Source organism: Zonotrichia albicollis, chromosome 3 (genome assembly GCF_047830755.1).
Source record: "Zonotrichia albicollis isolate bZonAlb1 chromosome 3, bZonAlb1.hap1, whole genome shotgun sequence".
Taxonomy (NCBI): domain Eukaryota; kingdom Metazoa; phylum Chordata; class Aves; order Passeriformes; family Passerellidae; genus Zonotrichia; species Zonotrichia albicollis.
In genome coordinates, this window is record NC_133821.1 from 58,036,105 (window position 1) to 58,057,837 (window position 21,733).

Below are 21,733 nucleotides of genomic sequence, written 5' to 3' on the forward strand. Positions count from 1 at the left end.
GCTTGCTTGCTTTTTGCTTTTGCGCTGTTTTTTTTTTTTTTCCTTTTTCTTTTGTTCTCTCTCTCTCTTTCTTACCCTCCCCTGAAGATACTGGACCGGCTCCGGATTCTGACCTGCGAGCTCCAGGACACCCGAAGCCTGCTAGAGAAGATTCGGCGCCCTCCACAACACAGTCTGGTCCCTTTTCTTTTCTTGTGTTGGGGAGTGTTCTTTTGTTACTTGTAAATAAATAGGTTTTGTTTTCCACTTTGCTCCTCCGAGAAATTCCTTCCCGAACCCGGTGTTGGGGGAGGGGTGGTTGGAGGTTTGTTTTGTTCTGGGGGGCTCCCTCTTGGAGATTTCCCCTAATTTGTCCTAAACCAGGACAGTGACACATCTCATCTGGATATAAAATGGTCTTGCATGTAACTGATGTATATCTCAGGCTGCTTCCAATTCAAATTATCAGGATTGGTGAATCCCCAGTGTTCAGATACAACTGTGTGTCATGTGCAGAATAAATGTATATTAGATTGAAATTAAGTGCTATCTCACTTGAACATCATTCTCGCAAAAATTTTTCTATGTATCATTTCTGTTCCCTTTCACACTGCTAAATCCATGATGACCTCACAAACCTCCATACAATAAGGCAGAGGTCTCAAAAATGTTATGCTTCCCTCTTAACCTATCCAAGTCCACACATCTGAGGCTTTCTTTTATAAAAGAAAAAAATATTGCTGAAAGAATATAAAAACTAGTTAAAAATATAAAGAGAAAAAAAACAGAATAGGAAGGGACAACATTCAGAAAAACAACAACGCTTGGTTACACTGAAAATTTTATTTCTAATAAAAATAAATATCTAGAAAAATAAAGGAAGGCATGGTTATCAAACTTTATGATACTTCAAAACTTCAACATAATTTCTCTTTCTGTTCATTGTCTTACAGAGCTTCTTCCTTTCAAGAAAGGGAATGAAATCTTGAAGCCAGAGGACAGAGATGAACAAACACTCCAAAAAGGAGATATGGTCAATCAAAAATGAAATTGAAAAATCCCAAAAATATGAAATGGAGTGACTGCAACCAATTGTACTAAGATGAAATGTAGTACAGGGAAAATGACCAAAACTTGCCCAAATTATTCCCTTTGAAATCCCTAAAATCAGGAAAGAAAGGGAAACAAAGAGACAGAAGAGAAAGAATTGAAATTGCAAAACAACAAAAAAAAATAAAAAATAAACATGACACAAGGTGAAAATAAGGAAAGTCAGTAGGATGACCTGAAGTGCAGGAATATGGCCTCAATTACAATGGCCTCATTGTAATCTCAATATTTCATTCCCTTTCCTGCTTCATGCCAAGTCTTCTCATTTGTACCAAATATTAATTTTAATTTTGAGAGCAAGAAAAAGGGTTAAGTTTGAGCTGGATAAATGGAATGCAGAGCCAGGTCAGAGCAGCAGGCAAGGCGGCCTTGGGCATCAGGCGAGTGGAACTCAGAGGCTGCAGCGCTTGCCTGTGGCAGAAGAGAACGGAGATCAGCTGTGCACTTCTCCCTCCTGCTTTTCTTCCCACGATTGCTGCCACAGAAGGAGGGACAGGGGCATGCACAAGTACCAGGCTAACCCCAAGGGGGCACCTACTTGAAACAGGCATTCCCATCCTCTGGGACAGTTCCAGCCTCACCCTCATCCTTTTTTCCTTCATGAGAAACAACAACACTCCCTAAGTGTGGTGACGTTGACAATATCTGCAGTCAGGTATTTTGTCAGTCTGAGATGTTTGCATGTACATCAAATAAAATCTTCCACCATCATAGCCAGATTTTACTCATCTCTTACCTCTGGATATTAGACAAGCAAATTCTGTTCTTGAGCTGAAGGTTGCTTATATAAGCCAAGAATAAATGTATTCCTAAAAACTGCTCTTTCTGGGTGGTTTAGCACAGTACAGTCGTTGCATATCCATTTCACTTAGCTGATGCAGTATTCTAGCAGGAAACAGCAGCAGGAGACCAATGTTATGCAGGGCACAAGCAAAAGGGGTATGCTTGTGAATACTGATCTCCTGACTGATGTAATCACTGTGATTAAAAAAAAAGTCTTAATAGTATAAGGCTCAACTCTTCTGCATGAAGTCAGATACATTCAGAACAAATCTAGTTTCTTCTTGGAGCTGAAAAAGGAGGAAGGTCACATGGTTGTGGAGCAGATCTGTTGCCATCCAGCAGTTTCTTGCCTCCATGGGATCCAGCACAGCAGCAGAAGCCCCAGGTAGGTCAGTGGGCATGGATTCAGGATTCATGACAGCCTCAAAGCACAGGGTGAGAGGGGATCCCTTCCCCAGCATGAAGGAGATGCTGAAATGCCTCCCAGCTGTCCTGACACACCAGGTGCTGGGAGGCAACAAGTAAACTGAGGTTTCTGCATTTGCAGATTAAAAATGGTACTTAAGCTAAATCATTATATGTATTTTTCTATTAATGCACAAAATCAATGAAACATCTGTAAGAGAAATTATTTGATTCTGAGATTATCGTGGTACTCAACACACCTGTAATTTCCCTTTGCATGACAGGATCATGAATGCTATTACCAACTAGTTTACTTAAAATCTTCATTAATTATAAACCCTGCTTATCCCTTCTTGTCCTTTCCATTTTCTCCTTCTCCTATATCCAAGTCTCCAGTTCTGTTACTCAATGAACAACCAATTCTTCAAATGCTAATTTTAATCATCCTTTGCCTGTAATGGGAAAGGTCCAGCATCAGTCTTTCTATCCACATTGTAATAAATTTTTCTGTTGTGACAACAGCAGAATAGACCAAAGATGGATTTTTAATTTTTTAAAAAGATGATGAAACTGTGAATAACCTCAAAGACTGATGGTTACAACACTTAAATTCTGTAGCAGGGTGCGATTTTTGAAGCAGTGCTGCAGTAAGTACAGGAAATAGTAATTTTTAAAAGATGAGCAAATAGGACTGCAGCACACTAACTTCACAGAGCCACACTTACAAAGCCAGTGACAGGCTACAGGGAAAAGTTACCCCCAACAGTTCAAGAAACGCAGTTTTAGGTTGTTAATTCAGCCTACAGCTCCAGGGACACTGACACTCAAAAAGGCATTGCAAGGGCATCACGGTAGGGTGTCCACATTGCCAGCTCCACACTTTCTAATCTCTTAATAAAAATTCTTCATTTCATGAAAGGAAATGAAATCTCACAATTTCAAGGAGTGTCATTTCACAGTTTCAGTCATTCTATTCCATTCTGTTGTTTTCACTTCATTTCAGAATTTCTTTTTTTTCACACTATTTAGCAATCTTGGGGCTGTAGCTGAGATCCCCATTTATGGCCCTAATCTGCAAGGTGCGAAGGCAGAAATGTTGTGCCCCCACTATAATTATCTTGTTATGCATTTTCCAGCCCCAGTGTCCCTGGAACTCTAGGTGTAACGGCATCTTGTCACTGGGGCTGGGGTTCTGATCACCATGGGAGGTCCAGATTAGAAAGTCGTAGGAGCAGCCAAGTTGGTGCCCTGTCAGGATTGCCTTGGCATGCCTTTTCCAGCCCCAGTTTTCCTGGAGCTGTACGTTCTGCAGCTCTCTGAACCCTAACCCAAACCCTAATGGCAGCTTGTCACTGCTGCTGTGATCCCCATCACCGTGGCTGGCCCAGATTCCAAAAGTGTAGAGTGATCAATCTCAGTACCCTGCTGTGATGGAATTTCTTCATTTCACAAAAGGAAATGAAATCTCACCATTTCAGTATCACTTCATTACGTTTTGGTTCATTTCTCTGCACTTCATTCCATTCCATTTCAAAAATTTAACTTCTCCCAAGAATTTTCATTTTATTTCAATTTCATTTCACTTCCTTATATTTCCTTTCTTTGTCTTCTCCCTTAACTTCATTTGTTTATTTCTTGTTTCACTTCTTTTCATGAAAGGAAATGAAATCTCACTATTTCAAAGAAAATAATTTCATGAAGTTTCAGCTCATTTCACTGCACTTCAGAGTACCCCTAAGATAAGAAATTTACCAAAACTTCTAGTGTTCCATTTTCATAAATTGTTACATGATTGTCAGTGTGGTAAATATGTTGTACATCAACTAATAAAGAATCACACACTGTTATTGTTAATTACTCAAATTTTACTTTCATAAATATGAACACTGGGTAATTTTTCTTTACAAACTCTCTACCTGATCTTTAGAAAGGCCAACTGAAATACTATAGTTTTCTCAGGTCATAGTACTTCCCTTCAAGCTGTATCCAACAAGCTACAGATCATGTCCTAGTCGGTGGGGAAAAAAATATTTCACTGAGAACAAAATTATATAAACAAGATCCATTTAATTATTCACTGAAGGCTCAATATTCAGAAAACATTAAAATACCGAAAGTTCTGAATGGCAATCATAAAATATGCTTTAAGAAAATTCAAAGTAATGACATCCATCAACAATTTTAGCAGAGATTTCCGTACTGTGACCAAAAGTGAACTACTTGGAGAGCTTCAGATGCTGAATCCCTTCAGTATTTCACAGCTTAAGAATGTGGTTTCCTTTGGCAGCCCACAGACACTGCCCCTGAAACCATCTCCAGCCTCAACAGTCTAGTGGCTGAAATCCATCTCATTCCCATGTCTCTTCAGCTCATCCCTGCAATGGCTTTACTTGGATGACATTTACTTTTGTCTCATTGTGTTTACTGCTGTCATCTACTTGCTCGGTGTCATCACTGGTGATTATAAAAATGACAGAGGAAGAGCTGAAAGTCACTTTCTTCTTTGGCCTGTCCCCTGCCTTCTGAGACATAACTATGGGTCGTATTGGTTTGTCACTCCCTGTGGCTGGTGTCTCTTTCATTGTCCTCTGGAATCTCATCAGGCGGAAGCACAGGAGTTGCAAAAGGCAGCGTCGAAACTGCAAGAGAGAATAAACAGAATTATGTTCACCTCCCTAAGCATTCACTATCTACAAAGAAGTGAAGGACACAGTACAGTAAAAGACTCAAAATAAGAGACTTCTGCATATCTTGTGAGTTAGTTTCAGTAATAAAACATGCTGCCTTTGTAGTGGGTACTTTTTTTCTCTACATCTGAATAGGATCACTGAGCCAACAGAGGGCACTGAAATGCAACTGGATATTTTACCAGCTACAAGCAAAAGACAAGAGAACTAGGCTCCAAAGTGTGCTATAGGTTTTGTTTCTATATTCAAAATCACATATTAAATCCAGGTGGGAAAGAATATTCTCACAAACACTTCGCAGGGGTATACAGAGGGAAGGAACAAGGGGAGGAAGGGGATACAAAGGGACTTGTTCTTCCCTTTAACTAACTCCAGGGTGTGGAATTTTAACAAAAGTATTTAATGTCACAGATGTAAAATGAAATTTCAATGGTTAGTAGCAGAGAAGTCAAATGTTCCCACTGAATATGGCTGGAACAGAAGTCTTTCAGATAACCAGCAGCTACCTATGACACAGGAAGTCTGTTCTACTGTGTGACTTAATAATGTGAGGAATTCAGTGAATGCTCACACCAGCACACAGAATGGAAATTTGAGTAGTAGCACTGTATTAATTCTCTAATTATGGTCTCTGCTTCAACAAAACAAAGATCCAGGTATAAGAGTGAAAGATGCATTCATTCAGTAGCTCCATATCTGCACACATTTAAAGCATGATGTTTTGGGGAAGAACCCTGGTTCTACAAGCAACCAGAGGGCAACTTCCCCTTTGTTTAATAACCTGTAACAAGAATTGCCTGGAAAGTATGAAGAAGACTTCAATCAACAAACAAAAATACCAAAAAAACCCAAAACAAAAGCAACAAAAATCCCAAACACAACAAACACCCGGGAGCAGGTGGGAAATAATATACATTTTCTCTGAAAAGGAGGTAGGACATCTCTTTTTAACAGCCTTCCATTTAGCAGTGTTAAGGATTACTCAGTATTATCCTGCATGGCCAGTACCTCTGTTTTCCTAGATATCATGCAAGAAGCAATCTGACATGCCAAGTTAGAACAAGGTTTTGCTGTGGAAAATTAATCCTACTCTGACACAGAGAAGGCAATAGGTCTGTCCTATTGGGAAAGGAACGTAGCTAATTACAAGCTCTCATAGAAGGATCATCTCAGAGAAAGAATGGTCATGTGGAAGCCTTGACAACTTCAGAGGTAATGGTCTACCTCAGAGTAGCAGAGAAGTTAGAAAGTACAAGCATGTTAGAACAAGTTCAGATAAAGGAAGGTTATTATAGAGAACTTGTTTCATTATTCCTTCTGAGGGTAAAATAAGCAAAAAACGTTAAGCAAAAATACTATCATTTTGTTCCTCCTAATCTGGGATTAGAGGCAAGAGAAAAAAACTTCACAATGCATCTCCAATAAACACGTTCAGATGATTGACACATATCCTGCCTGTGTCTTTACTGGCCTTATACCTGGTACAAGTTCAATTTGCTGCTGGGTATCAGAACCCACAAAATGTTTTTCAGAAGAGATACTCAGCCTGACAACTAGGTACAGAGTCAGTGCCAGTGTATTTAAAAAGTCACTCTGTTGAAAAAGCCTTTCTGAACATGACTGTTGTTAGCTTCCCATATCCAGGATAACTCTGATATTGTGCAGCCGTGTAACTGCGCATCAGCCTGCTGTGAAATGAGCTGTGGGAGAAGAACAAGGCCACATTGGAGGCCTCCTGCTTTTACTCAGGAAAGCATTTAAGCTGCCCCTTGCCCTGGGTCCTGACCTGAGCTGCTCTCAGCCTTTGCCTGGCTGCCCCTGTGGCTGACCAGACCCACTGGCTTGGCCTCCTTGTCCCTACAGGCTGCTGGCTGGCCCACACTGCTGCCCAGCAACTACAAGCCAGTGTCAGAAACCACAGAAAATTCCATCTCTATAATGAGTTTAAAGGGAAGGGAAACTCAGCAAAACTCCTCCAGCAATCACTCACGGCTTTTTACCCTTTGTCAAGGGATTCTATTAAACTCCAGATACTTTTATACACTTTTGATTTCAGAAGTTTACAATGTGCATGGTACACTCCCCGTATCAGTCCTTGTGTTGCTATAACACAGAAGTCAGAGACAAGTTTTTTTATTCCTAAAAAATAAACACTGATTATTATAAACTTCCTCTGATGCAATTCTACTGTGGTAAAGGAGTGATTCAGATGAGGTCTTCTACTAGCAACCCATTTCACAGGTAAATTCTCAAAACTAGACATTCTGGCACTCTTTCCTGTCCCTTTTGTGATTTAAATGTTTGAATTAGCAAAGCAAATTAAATTTATGATCTGGTGGTATTTAAGCACCATCAGGGATTTTATTTCTTCTAGATTGTTACCATCTATCCTAGCTGTTGAAATTTTAAAAAAAAATTCAGAATAAAGTATATCAGACCTTTAATGTACCTACCTTTCTACTCATGAAGATATAGATAACCGGATTATAAGCAGTGCTTGACTTGGCAAAGAAAGATGGGATGATAGCTACTGTTGGAGTTACAAGGTTGCTGTAGCCATATGTTATCAAGAGGGAGACCACTGCATAGGGCATCCAACAAATAAGGAACGTGGAGATCATCAGGAAACACATTTTAGCCACCTTCTTTTCATATCTTAGAAGTTTGATCACTTGAATTGTCTGGAAATCTTCTACGCAGCGAAGCTGTAGAGAGAAAAAAATAGTAAAACAAAATAGCCTTATGTTTTACTTGAACTTGAATAGTTCTACATTTATTTATAAGAAACTGACTCACTCCCTTAGTTGAAGGCACAGACACCATACACCTTGTCTTTTAAACCACAATTCTTCTGGAAGCTTACACCATGTTTCTCAGATTTTATTCCCTACATTAAGTGTAAAAATACAAGCTGAGAAAAAATAGAATAGCTAATTTACTAGAAAACAACAAATGCAGAGATGGAACAAAGCATGCTGCAGTTGTAAGTACTTTAGAAAAATCACTTGCCCTCTGCTATTGCATAAGCAAATTCAGTTTACATTGGTGGTCCTTTGTCTGACTACTTAGACAGTCCTGTAAATTCGTGGCAAAAATATCTAGAGAAAAAAAAATCATAAACAGATTTCTCTGTACTGCTTTGCCACATAGTATGTTACCCTACAATCATGAAATCTCTAAAGCAGAATACTAGGCAGCAGGTTCCCATTTTACCTGAGTCATGAAATACGGAAAAGATGGGACATGAACATACTCCACAAATTATCCATTCTGCCAGTACTGTTGACCATAAACTTGAGTGGGTCCAGACTAACTACCCACAGAGTATGAATCATTAACACTTTCTCACACTAAGGATTTGTATTGAATTTTCAGGTGAGGATCTGATGTGATTAGTAAGTATTAGCCCTTCCCTACTTCCTCCCAGTAAAACCACACAACAAACAGACCTCAGTGGCTCTCAGCTGGTTCTCTCCCAATCCTACAACCTATCTAGTGGTACCTGACATAGACGAACATCAAATTTTCAAAAGTTTAAAAGGGAAGTGAGAGTGCAAATTTGGCTTGGATCCAATCTTCATATACAGTTTCAACATTTTTTCACTGTCAATATTACATTAAGGGAAGTCTAACTAACTTACCATTCTTACTGCATGCAGAATATGGCCATAGCAATAGGCCATGATCCCAACAGGTGCTACTAGACAGCCAAGGAAAAAAAGGAGCACAAAGGAGGTATCATTGGGGTCTTTTGACTTCCAGTCCACCGAGCAACCTAAGCCATGAATTTCCAGTGTGTATCTGTTCCAGCCCAAAAGAGGGGCTCCAGTCCAGGCCAGTGAGTAGAGCCAGATGTACGTGATAGCCCGCCACGACCAGGAGAAGTCAATCACCTTCGCATGCACCACCCGAATGTAGCGCTCGTAGGCAAGAGCAGTGAGAGTCATAATGGAAACAATTCCTGTAAAAAAAATAAAGAAAATCAAGTAAATTATTCACAAATACTGTAAACAGGACTGCACTCTTCTTGATAAACGATTCGTTTGCTAGCAGTTTAACTCAAAATTACCTAACTCACATTATGAATCTAACACCAATAAGATTTTTTGTTCATTACTCACTAACTACTAAGCCAAACAAAATCTCCAACTTCAAAATACTCAGAGTAGGATGCTGACATCTGATCCAGGATGTACAATGGCTAAGAAGTGGGACAAGGGAAAAAGAGACTAAGCCAATGTAGCCATGATATTTTCTGAAAAATCCTTTCCTCAGGATTTTTTCTCCTGAGAAGCTGAGATGCCTCAGGAACAAAATGTAAACAATGATTATCTGCTGCTGTGGAATGCAACAGGTGGAGCTGTGATGAGTCTCACGTGGTTGTTTTTAATTAATGGCCAATCACAGCCCAGCTGTCTGGACTGTCTCGGTCAGTCACAAGCCTTTGTTATCGTTCTATTTCTATTCTTAGCTAGCCTTCTGATGAAATCCTTTCTTCTATTCTTTTAGTATAGTTTTAATATAATATATATCATAAAATAATAAATCAAGCCTTCTGAAACATGGAGTCAACAGTCTCATCTCTTCCCTCATCCTAAGACCCCTGTTGACACCATCACAAGCCAATACCTCTTCCTAAACATTACTTCATTCAGTGACATATCGTGGTCCAAGGTTTGGGGTTTTTCCTGCTGGCAGTTGCTGTTATATGTTCCCTTGGGGTTTGTGGTTTCTTTTGGCTGTTTAGGGTTTTTAAAAGAAAAAGCTATCATATAAAACTGAGATAATCAGCAATTAAAAAATCTCTTAGAAACTTAGTGAAGTGAGAGTTGAGACTGAAATTAAAGAAAGCCTTCAGCAACTGAAAGCAGAGATGTGCACCTTTAATGTGAATAAAATGACTAGAATAATTCCAATTTATTTCAAGATATCCTGGAAGTCTTTCCATTCCAAGAAGAACCAGGAAGGCAAAGCATTGCATTGCTGAAGGTGTCCCATCTGAAAGACATTCAGTTATTTTGAGTGTCCTTTCCTATCTTGCTGTTTTCATAAAAATATCAGTCCTTGTTTATTTGTGCACTCTCTTCTGTCCACCTCAAACCCAGTACATAATCATTAACATGTTATGACAGAAATCACACATTATCTTCAGCTCCCAGTACTACACCATCCAGACGCTTTTAAAATTTCATGAAGCTAAGGCATTTCTGTCTTGATTAGAATATAAGGATTTCAATGGTCTATAACACTTGATGATCAAAAACCAAATTGTCCATCAGGCAACTCCCAGACACCTGAAATCCGTTATGATTCAGTCACCAAGTTCATAAACACAGGCTCTTAAACAACAAAAGGGTGTATTTCACAGCATTGTGTGAGATTATACAGATATCTGTGTCTAAGTCTGTGCAGATTTTATCTAACACGAAGCACAACTATTTTTTCATGCATATGCACAGCACTTCATTTCTCCAAGTACATTCATATGTTCCATAAGCTCTAAGAAGGTTAATTGTGCAGGTTTCACTACCAAAGAGAGAACAATCATCATATACTCAACAGGAACCTGATCTCACTTTGAAAAAGAGTAAACATTTATTGCAGATAAATTAACAACAGCAAAGAAGGAACAGCAACATGAATTTTAGCAAGACAAATAAGAGTAAAAAAATCTAGAGAAACACATAGCCTCTCTATATTCAACAGCAAAAGCAGTTTATTATTAACCAAGTATCTCACAGTAGGATATCCTTTAGGATTCTTAAAAAAATTACTTTATCCTGTAGTTATTAAAAGATTCCCTTTTTATAAGAGGTGAGTTAGAAAGTTTTCTTGATTAAGGGAATTTCCCAGTCTAAAAGAAAATGTGCCACACTGTTTCATATATCTCTTTAAAATGAAACAATTTTTAATTTTTTTTCTAGTTATCTTTCAACTTTCATCATGAAAAGATGTAGACATCGTTGGCAATGAAGTAACCTTTCCCATTTAGTTTTGTAGGGCTTTTTTCCTTGTATAAATCATTGCTGTACAATTTCACTCTCATAGCTTGAAATTGGACTAGCAAATATGGGCAAAAAGGTTTCCAAAGACCTAAGGCTGGGTTTGTTGGTGGGTTTTTTGGGTTTTTTTAAAATGAAGTTGAAAAGTCCATCATGCCTTTTTTGGTGACCTAACATGCTGAAAATACATCGAACAATGTGTACCTAAGCAAAATATTAGTAGGCATTAGAAAGTAACTACAGGATTTTATAGGTACTTACACTGGCAAAGGTAAGTGCTTTATTCAAACAAAAGCAGTCTACTTCTTGAACACAAGTTAAGGCAACAGGTTCCCCTTCCATTTCTCTTACCCAAAGATTAGGAATTAAAAAAGTTTACCTGACGGTTATGATAGTCATCTACAGACATGTTTATGGAGGAAAATCACATCACTCAGCTAAAGGTTCTGTTAGCTTATATAGTGCACTGCAGCTTTGTCTGAGCAGGGGAGAGAAAGAGCAGCTCCTCAGGATGATGAGTCAGAATACCTAAATTAACCTTTTGCTCCTTACCACCTTTCTTCATCGAATGGTATTCAATGACTAATGTCCCTGTGTGGTCTTAATACTTCCCCATCCCTTTTATGAGTGCTGAATTCTAGCCATGGCAAAGTAATCAAAAGCTCACATGCTTGGCTGAAAGTACAGGTGTTCACAAGCAATAATTTCCTAAGTCCTTGACATTCTCAAGGAAGTCATTGAATGCTCAGTATCTCTAAAAATCAGTATGTGCACATTTGAACAATGTTCTATCAAGCCTCTTTCAGTATAAAACCACTGCTCTTCAAAGACATACTTGAATTTTCCTCCCTGAACTGTAAATGGGACCTTGGACAGCCCGTTGGACAGTATGCACCAAAATACAAATCCCTGCTCTGTTGGTATTCAAGGAGCGTCTGGCAGCACACAGACACTGAGGCAGGAAATGCAGGTCACAGCACAAGATATATATGATTTATGCATGCTTATAGCTGCATTTTTTATGTTTCATTCAGTTTCTGTAGTCTAGTGCAGAGGAAAGCACTGAATTTTACTTCCCTCCCTGCCCCCACTCCTCTACAGGAGCTTTTTTGGAAATTATTACATTTCATCCTGAGTTCCATATTTTAATATGATGAAATGTGTGCTGATTAAAAAAGCAAATCTGTTACAGAAAGCCATTATGGTTATTGTTTGGCTATTAGCCCCCTCTTAGCAAAAATACAGATTGCAAACCAATTCAGCCATTTCCACCTTTTATCTGAAACAAATTTTGTTCTGCTTCTCGAGGTACTGGAGATCTACATATTTTGATTCAAGGCTAAGACCCAAGATTCTGAGAGCTGATTTACTCTACCAGCAATTCACTTTTTCTAACTCTTTCAGAAAGACTCTACTGCCCAGTGTTTACAGAGACTGCATGTCTGATATACAGATTTTTATCTCAGACAATACCCCTATCTGTATGTGCTGATTATAAACATAAACACTCTTTGTGTTTAGGAACTGCTGCTAGTTTTAGCTCTGATTTAAGCCTGGGCAATTACCCTAGCACAAATGGGGTCATTCCCATTGAAGCTGCAGATAAATGTAGCAAAGCTGAAGTGTCTTCTTGTTTAAGCCACTAGTTTGCAATTTCTGTGTTGCAACTCTTCTTCGCCAGCAGCCAGCCATACACAATCAGGAAGCAGTGACAAGCCACTTCTTGTTATTTGGATGTTTATGAAGAAAATTCTCATTTTTGCCATTTTGCATTGTTTCCCCATTGAAATACTGCACTTAGTGTAGATTTTATTATGTACCATATGTGCTAATTATCTCTTCTATATTCTGGGCTTTTTCAGGAGTCAGTTATGGATACATCATTAAATGCTTCAATCTACATAGTGTAGGTCATCACAGAGAAGACTGTAAAACATAGCTAAGCTGTATTGTGTTATACCATACAATGTGTATATTCTGAGTTTATAATCCTTAGTAAGAAGAAAAATATTGCAGTGCCTTCAGAACTGAAGTGTTACTTTCAATGAGTTTGAAGAGTTGCAACAGCTTCTGCCCTCTCCATGCAAGGTACACCTTATTTTCATATTGAGGCCCTGCCCCAAGCATGGCCTATAATTTGGTCAGAGGCAATATCAAATATTCCCAAAGTCTGAGCATCTCTACAGAGCAACTGCAGCACAATGTAGCAAATAAGATCCATTTCTGAGACAGACTGTGGCTTCTGTAAAAGGGTGAGGAAGAGGTTTTACAGCAACTTCTGTGAGCCAGAGAGAAGTTTGATAAGAGGATCCATGTTTACCCCTGAAAGAATTTTCTACCAAGGTTGTTGACATAGAAACCAAGAAAGAAAGAAGGATAAATAACAGAAACCTGCAACAGCTTATTCCAGTAAGCACTTTCTTTGTCCTTCATGACCAACGAGTAAAGTGTAAATTTGTGAGTTTTGTAAGACTGTATAAAAAGCATGCATGCTATAATAAAAGCAGTGTGAAGCCTTCTGAAAATGGAATGTGCTGCTTTGTATTGTCTTCATTTCAACTACAACAAAAAGGCATATTATTTTCTATATCAATTAATCCTCTCCCTACATTCAAATGCTGAATGACTATTTTGCATAATCACAGAAGAAAGCCATCCTTCTGCAACCCCTACTCACCTCTTTTCACATCTGAAAAGCCAGACAGCAGAAATTGAGCAGAAGAAATTTCCTGTCCATGGCAAGAAAAGGTGTTATTGCACTCTCTAGTTTTGTACTACAAAATATATAACCAATCTATTTGAATTCAGCAATTAGGCATTGCAATAAGATTTAGGCACCAGCTATTTATCACTTTTAATTTTACAAATAATTTTAACATCTGTGTTCAAATCTAGAGAGGAGAAAAATCCCTTCTCTTAGACATAACATACTTCAAGTATGTTTTATATGTAGCTGTCCTATAAAATTATGGTGAAATAAATCACCTCTTCCAGATTCAATATTCCAAGTGATTAACTTACTCAGGGGGAAAAAAAAAGCTAAAGCTAAAAGCATGCTGATTGAGCCTCCAGCTATTTGTAACACAAGATCCTAAAACTATCTGCTGAGTAACAATTGAAAATGCTTTTAGTGAGATTAAATCAGTGCATATAACATACATGGGTAATGCAAGAGGGTGGCACAGGACATCACTGTCCCTGTGCAGGGAAGAGCCTTGGATGAACAGGCTGTAACTGAAGCCAGGTCCACAGGACACTCCCAAGCAAATAATCCCTACTTCAGTATTTGGTGGGTGTGGTGGGTGTGGTGGTATCACCTTGCCTTGAAATAAACAAATAAACCTCAGCTGTACACACATTAGCTTTTCACAGGAGAGCACAGTCTGTAAAATTCTTATAATTTTTCCCATCCTCTAATTCACATTACTGGAATGGAGTATTCACCCAGATATCAACATTGATTTGGTAGCTCATTGAGATCTAGCTGCTGCATATCAATGGTAATTTGTCCAGGAGGGACATAATATTTTAAATTAATTTTACATTAAAAGCTGGCAGTGTTTATTTTACCCTTACAAAAACAGCTTGCAGTTAGGAAAGACAGACGTCTCTAACCACATTTCAATAACAGTAGCCTTTCAATTGCAAAGAAGGTTTAATGATACAAAGCCTACCCTAGAGTACAGCCTGACTATGCAATCTTCTGTCAAAAGATGGCCTTAGATACAGAGTTTTGGTGCCTGTTCCTCAAGACCATTCCTGTTTTCAACCAGTTTTTCCACTCCTTTCTTCAACTGCACAATTAAACTTAGAAGGTGTTCGAACACCAGTTCTGGCCAATGGTTTAGCTGCCATTACTTTTAGCTGAAGTGATTTATGCTTGAGGGGATATGTGTGTAGGCTCCATGTGACAAGAGTAGCTTACCTCAAACCCCTCAGGGCATATTTCAGTGTACAGGAGGTATTAAAGCAGACACCCACTGCCTGAGGGTGAGCAGTGCACAAATTTCTCTTGTGCGCATCAAGTTCTGACAGCCACTGTCATTCAAAAAAAACCCTTAAATATCTGTGAGAACCCAGCAGATACACACAAAGATCATGACATCCTGACGCTGTATTTCACAACTACCCTCTTATCTGAAGAAAGAAGTTATCTATGTCTGCTAACCGAGACTATTGGGTATGTTTAGCTGTCAGGCATCTTCTCTAGAAATCATAACCAAAAAGCTATGCCTTCAGTGATAGCACACCTCCCAGACATGAGTCGTGTTGCTAAATCAGATAAAGAGATTACACAGATCTCTACTGCTTATGGCTTGGGTGACTACAGACAGGGAAAGAGTCAGAAGCATTTTACATTAAGAGAGAGTGGCAGATGCAGTAGGGCCAGCATAGAGCTGACTGCACACCTCCATAGAAAGGTGACCCTCATGGTATAAATACAGCACTTAACTGATGTGCAACTATCATATCACACCAGGATGCACCATCTGTACCAAAATAAACACTGGAACTCACTGGAACAAAATTAAATGGGGATTAGTGTCTAAAACAGACAACTGCGTCAGGAAAGCTTACCCTAAGACTTGTCAGGTAATCATTTATGTCGTTTTCCCTACACTAATATAAGAGGTGCTAGGAATGGCTTTGAAGTAGAGAAAAAAAGCCCTTCTTGGGGCCTCTGCTATGAAGACATGTACCTAAACTGTATCTTGACTTCAGACTCTAATGAGTGAAAGAAAATAGGGACTGTTATTTGTGTGATGAGGACAGATGCTCAGTAGTCAAAATGATCAGTTTTGCACTGTAGCAAGCAGGTCTCTGCACCTTCTAAAGGCTCAGTGAAAATCTTTCAAGTCACAGAAAACAGAGGCAGTAGCACAAACATCAGGCTCTGAGCTGGGCAATGCAGCTCAAGAGCAGATATTACCACATGGGCTTGTCTCAAGAGGAAGTTATGATAATACAGAGAAGTAGACTATTGTAAGGAACACAAAAACCATTTTATGGTTTTTGTGTTCCTTACAATAGTCTACTTCTGCACCATTTAACCTTTCTAAACCATTTAACCATTTTTTAAAAGCCATTTATTCCTAGACAGTAATCTGTAGTTATGCTGCCATCTTCTTAACTTAAAATTTTCAGACTGTGAGCATCTGCTTACAGTGCCTAAGTTCCAGATCTCACTCCGCCTCCAACTGGCTGACAAAATGAGAAGCACTCTTACGAAGAAAATGCTCAATTCTTCAATGCAAAATTATTAAAATTGTAGAGAGCGCCCTCATACATGTGAGGGGGTAAAGAAGTTGTCATTATTCTGTAATGAAGTCTTCTGAAAATATAGATGCTACCAGTTTATTTTAAGCACAAATGCCACCTATGTATTTAATCATGTTGAAATCCTTAAGAGGAACACAGAAATACTTTGATCTCAGCTTTCAAAACAGTATGAGGAAAACCATTGTAACAACACCTGAAAATTTAAAATAAAACTGCTGAATCATGTTTTTCACCATGATTCCTGATTAACTACAGTAATTCGGAAGAATCTGATTTTTAAAATTTGTTGAGAATTAGCTCTGAATTTAAAGTAAAAACCCATTAAAAAATAAAAGCAGATTTAATAATTTGTTCCAAATTGGTTTACTATCAGTGAAACCTCTCATTTATAAGTCAATACATGCAGAGAAGAACTTACAACACGTATTGGGTCTTAGGGGCTGTTCTTCTGATTAAAAAAGATGCATAAGGATGGAAAGTAAGACTGAACAGCCTTCAGGCCTGAAGGGCTGGCACAGAAAGCTCACACAGCAATGTCCAAGTTCATGCCCAAGGATGAAATCACAAAGCTGTAAATAAAGAGGTTTTGGTCATCTCACCTAAATTTGAGCCAGACTGGGCCCAACCCCAGGACACAGCCACACCACTAAAGTAGCTTCACGTGATTTGTTATGGTTTCATAGACTCCATATCCATGGTATCAGAGCTACCCCCACTTTATTCCAGGAACATCTTTATTATGTCATTGTGGCTTCGTGAGTAATTAACACTGCGAAGCTGTAAGTACTCTTCTTAGTTAATGAGAATTTCACTTTTGAAAGCCATCAATTTCGTATGTCTTCTGATCAACAAATGTACTTCACATTCCCAAAAGTTCCTGAGGAGAGTGTTACACTTTCAGAAGCACTTGTAAGTAATACACAAGTAAGACTTTACATTACTTTCCCTACCACCATCACCTCAAGATAACAGGTGACTTGGGCTGTTACATACAAGAGAAGTATATTTACAAATGCAATACCTGGTTGCTCTGAATGAAATCTTTAATCAGTGTCTTCACCACTACGAGGGGAAAAAAAATACAGAAACAAACAAAAAAAACCTCCCCCTAAATAAAAACCAGGAAAAACCACCAAGAAAAATCCCTCCCCACCCAAAAAAAAGTCCAACCAAAATACCTAACCCCAAACAACAACAACAAAACAGGAACAAAACAAGCAAAACAACAAAACGGGAACAAACAAACAACCTTCAAATTACTATTTTTTTTCCATAAACACATTACAAAATTAAAATAGAAGCCATGCTAGCAAAAATCCAGATGGCTAACAGAGTATGATGCTACCTACAGGGCATCATTTATAATTTTTTTTTTCCTCATTGACATGCCCCTGTTTTCCTATGCAGGTGGGCAACCAACTTATCTTCAAAAACAGGAAGGAACAATTCTATTTCTAGATGAGAATATGAAAACAATACTGTGGAGGTTAAAATCAGACATCACTTTATCAGGTTATGATTTAGAATATTCAATTATGATAGCCAAGTTAAATATTTTCTATTGCTTTACATGGCAGCTGAAAAAAGTAAACTAAAGCATCATTCCTGAACATTTAGTTGTGAATTTACTATCCACTTCCCTATGATCAACTGCACACAAACACACACTTTTCTAATATTAATAGTAATAAAAAATTCTTCCCAATGAAGCACATTGTGGAGGAGGAACATAGCATGAGTAACCACAGGAAGACGTAATTTTACAAACCATAGATTCTAACTTGACTGCTCTCTAGACAAGGCCCATGAATTTGCCTACATTTCTCTTGAAAAAAAAAATTCTTAAAGAGAGGGATGCAGGAAATCATCAACACTAAATATATCTATAGCAACAAATTATGTAGCATACCTCAAAATAAACAGAAATTGAAAGTCACATGTGATCAAGCAATTTCCTTGCCCATTTATATACCTCATTGTTTCTATTTCTACTATTTCAGAAGATGGTACGAGATTATTATAGTCTATTTTTTTACCCTTACTACATATCTCATTTTTGAACCTATATAGAAAATGCTTCCATCGAAAATAATAAGTATAATATAGAAGAGATAAAGAACAGAATTGTACTTTACATCCCCTGGGTAAGATTAACATTCAGTTGTCTGGCAGCATCTGTTTGGCAGACAAGTACTTGAGTTTCTCAACAGTTTGAACAGGCTGAGCGATGGAGACCACCTCATGCCAGTGAAGTGCTCTAGTACTTTTCGTGATCCCAACAGCTACACAAACACCTGAGATCTGTGCACTGCAGAAATTATCTGGTACCAAACACTGCACAAATGATTAACTACATCCTGCACCCACCATAACTTTCAAGACATAAAATTTTTGCTGCACTATGCGGCAGGAATCAAATCAAGCATGAGAAATCATGCACCTTCACACAGTAGCCCACAAAATGCTGACCATAGAACCATGTGAAACAAAAGTCATGTATGCTGGAAAGCTTCAAAGCTTATTGAAGACTTTAATGTATCACCTCAGAGTCAATTTCAGTGTATAGTGCACTGTGATCCACCTCTAACTTATAGATCTCTGCCAGAAGATGTATCTAACATGATGAGCTTTAGATTTCATTACAGGTTAGCCAAACATTTACTTTCACCATTAGAAACACGAGTCTCTTCTTTTGCAGCATCCTTTACTGGTAAAGAAAAAGCAACATTCCTTTTAAGAGGCTGCATGTACATAGCTGGACTGCAACCTATTCTTCTGCTGACTTATGCAAAGGGTAGGTATTCATTTCAGGAAGGAAAGCAGTAAAGAGCTTACAGGTTTTGAAAATGGAAATAGTGTAAGTACTCCTCCTGCAGCGCTAACATTTCACAGGAATCAGTGGTTTCCCAAAGCCCAACTGCGATACCATAATGACTGAAAGATGGTATCCGAATTTCGCATATGGATAAGGAAATTCAAGGTACTGCCTCACACCTCGTAGCTTTATAAAGACACAAGTCGCAGCACTGAGAAGGCTGCTGGGGAACAGCTTTCCACCTGTTCCATGGAGGCAGAACACTGCTGACCCTACACCCAGAGTCATACGTGCTCCTTATCCACAGAGTGCAGCACTTCCTCCAAAACACAGTGCTTTATACTCATGAATTCTGCGCGTCACTCGGTGAACTGGAGACCTCTTCTAACAGTGCTGCTGCTCTTTTCCCTACACGTCCCATTACACCTTACACAGGCAAAGGCGGGAGGTCGGAAAACTGATTCTGGAATAATTTCTCTTTTTGCTTCGGGTCGTTTTCTCCAGCACTGTCGCTTTTTGGTTTTTTTTTTTACAAAAAAGCGCCGGCTTTCCTCGCCCCCACCCAGCCCCTCGCCAGGGCGGCGACTGAACCCCCTGGGCCGGACTGCCTCGGGGCAGCGGCCGGGATGCGGTGCCTGGGGCAGGGGGGATGGAGCGGCTGCGGCCGGCAGGGAGCGGTTGGGGCGGTTGGGAAGCGGGGACGGAGCGGTTGGGGCGGTTGGGAAGGACAGGGATGGGGCGGTTGGGGCGGTTGGGAAGCGGCAGGGACACGCAGGGATGGGGCGGTTGGGAAGCAGGGACAGGGCGCGGTACCGCCGGTACAAGCGGCCGAGGAAGGACCCAGCAGGACAGGGAGGGACAGGCGGCGGCCGCGGCGCCAGCACTCACCGAAGAGGCTGCTGCTGAAGCCGTCCCAGACGCAGCCGGCGGCGTCCCACACCCAGCGGCTCCTCAGGCAGGACATAAAGGTAAGGCTCACGCCGAAGACGGATACCAGCAGGTCGCTGAGGCTGATGTTGACGAGGAAGAGGTTGGTGGGCGTGCGGAGCCGCTTGAACTTGTAGTAGAGCACCAGCACCAGCAAGTTGTTGCACAAGCCCAGCATGCCGATGGTGGCGACCAGGAGCGCCAGCAGCTCGTAGGTAGCGGCGCTGAAGAGGGGCCGCTCGCCCGGCACCTCCGGCTCGGGCGCCGCGGGCTCCGGGCGGCTGGAGGTGCCCGTGCCGTTCGCCGCCGGCATGGCTCCCGGCCGGAGCGGGGCTAAGGCTCCCGGCTCGCTCCCAGCCCCATCGCACGCCGATGCTCCGGGCAGGAGGAGGAGTCCCCGCGGCCTTCCCGCCCACGGAGGGCGCGCCCTCGAGTGGCTTCGCCCTCGCCTGCCCCGGGGCGTGCCCGGCCCGGGCATGGCTCCTCCTGAGCAAACAGGTCTTGTTGCCCTGTTGCCGCGGTGAGCGGCCCGGTTGTAGCCGGGATGTGGCTGTTGTTTCCTCTTCCTTAAAAATCCTCTATGCGCTTTGGCTGGGCCACGGCTGCCGCCAGCAGCGCTTCCCTCACGGGGACCGCGTTCGGACAGACCTGCTCCGCCGCCAGCTCCGGGAAGAGGTACAACCGATACTTAGGCTTATTCCCCAAATGTCCTGCCAATGAAAACTCCTATTATGGCAATAGTGTCTGATCAGGAGATTCCCCGCAGTGCTCACAGCTTATCTCTAGGAGCTGGAACCCACAAAGCGACCCAGCACCACCATGGCCCGTGCTAACCTGTGGTGGGAACGAACACTGTGTCAGCCATGGGCAAGTAAGACACCCCGGTTTGCACCGTGAAGGCGCCTGTTTTATACCTGTGTCTCCAGTGGGTGTTGTACAGGAATACAGTGGCTGCCTGTGTGCAGCTCTGGCTGCTGTTGGGCACGGTGTTCCCTGAGCCCCAGCTGTGTTAGAGTGTCTCCGAACCCAACCCACCCCGGCGTGTTTCACAGGGAATTTTGCTCACCATGGTCCTACACCCAAAACACCTTGCCAGACCAAGCATTGGCTTTCCTCATGGGAAGACCTCTTTGTTTGCTTTAATATGTGTTGATATGTGACAGCCTTCTTAAGGGCCCAAAGAAAATTTTCAGTTTAGGTCTATTCTTACTCTAGTTAAAAAAAAATCAGCTGTGAAAGCAGCAGAATTTTAATGTTTTAGTGGATACATGTCTTGTCAAAAAATAGCTTTTTTTTTCTCTTATACACAGTGGTATTAAATGGTCTAGATTAAGTGTGAACTGAGACTGAAAACATGGATAGTTGAGGAGGGTTTGATGTGTTTCAAAACAAACCTATATACAAATTATGGGCTTTTCATGGCAATAAATTTTATATGACAAATTACTGCTGTAATACAAGGCAGTAGGAATAACGTCATAGGTCAGAAAAATTAAACACTTAGGTGTTACTTAGGTTAAAGTACCTATTCATATTAAAGTTAACTTTATTTATTATCCATGTTGTTAAATCTCCCATATATTGATGTAATCAGTAATTGAAAGTTACTTTATAAAGGTAGTTCAGACTGTTTCTTCATCACTGATCAACAGGGCTTTTCTCACTGCAAAAGAAGGAGCAGCTTCCTTTCTCAAAATCAATTATATGTTTTTACCATAAAAGCTGTATTTACAGAACACATGACC

General features: G+C 40.3%; 2 protein-coding genes across 11 annotated transcripts in view; one reads left to right on the forward strand and one right to left on the reverse strand.

Moving 5' to 3' along the window:
• Window positions 1–882: 882 nt before the first annotated feature.
• OPN3 (opsin 3) lies at window positions 883–20,604 on the reverse strand. Its single transcript, XM_005487562.4, has 4 exons — window positions 19,950–20,604; window positions 8,606–8,925; window positions 7,418–7,669; window positions 883–4,916 (listed from the first exon to the last, which is right to left on the reverse strand). The coding sequence occupies exons 1-4, from the start codon at window positions 20,464–20,466 to the stop codon at window positions 4,647–4,649; spliced, it is 1,359 nt and encodes a 452-aa protein (XP_005487619.2). The 5' UTR covers window positions 20,467–20,604; the 3' UTR covers window positions 883–4,646.
• Window positions 19,799–21,733, forward strand: part of WDR64 (WD repeat domain 64) — a 73,716-nt gene continuing 71,781 nt past the window's right edge. For 6 of the 10 annotated variants that reach the window (XM_074537554.1, XM_074537551.1, XM_074537558.1 and 3 more), the window contains exon 1: window positions 19,799–20,029. The gene's annotated coding sequence lies outside the window, so the exon portion shown is untranslated. Of the gene's footprint in view, window positions 20,030–20,409; window positions 20,664–21,733 lie in introns of those variants that run through there. The other 4 variants (XR_012579583.1, XR_012579584.1, XM_074537559.1 and 1 more) reach the window with 2 other exon arrangements.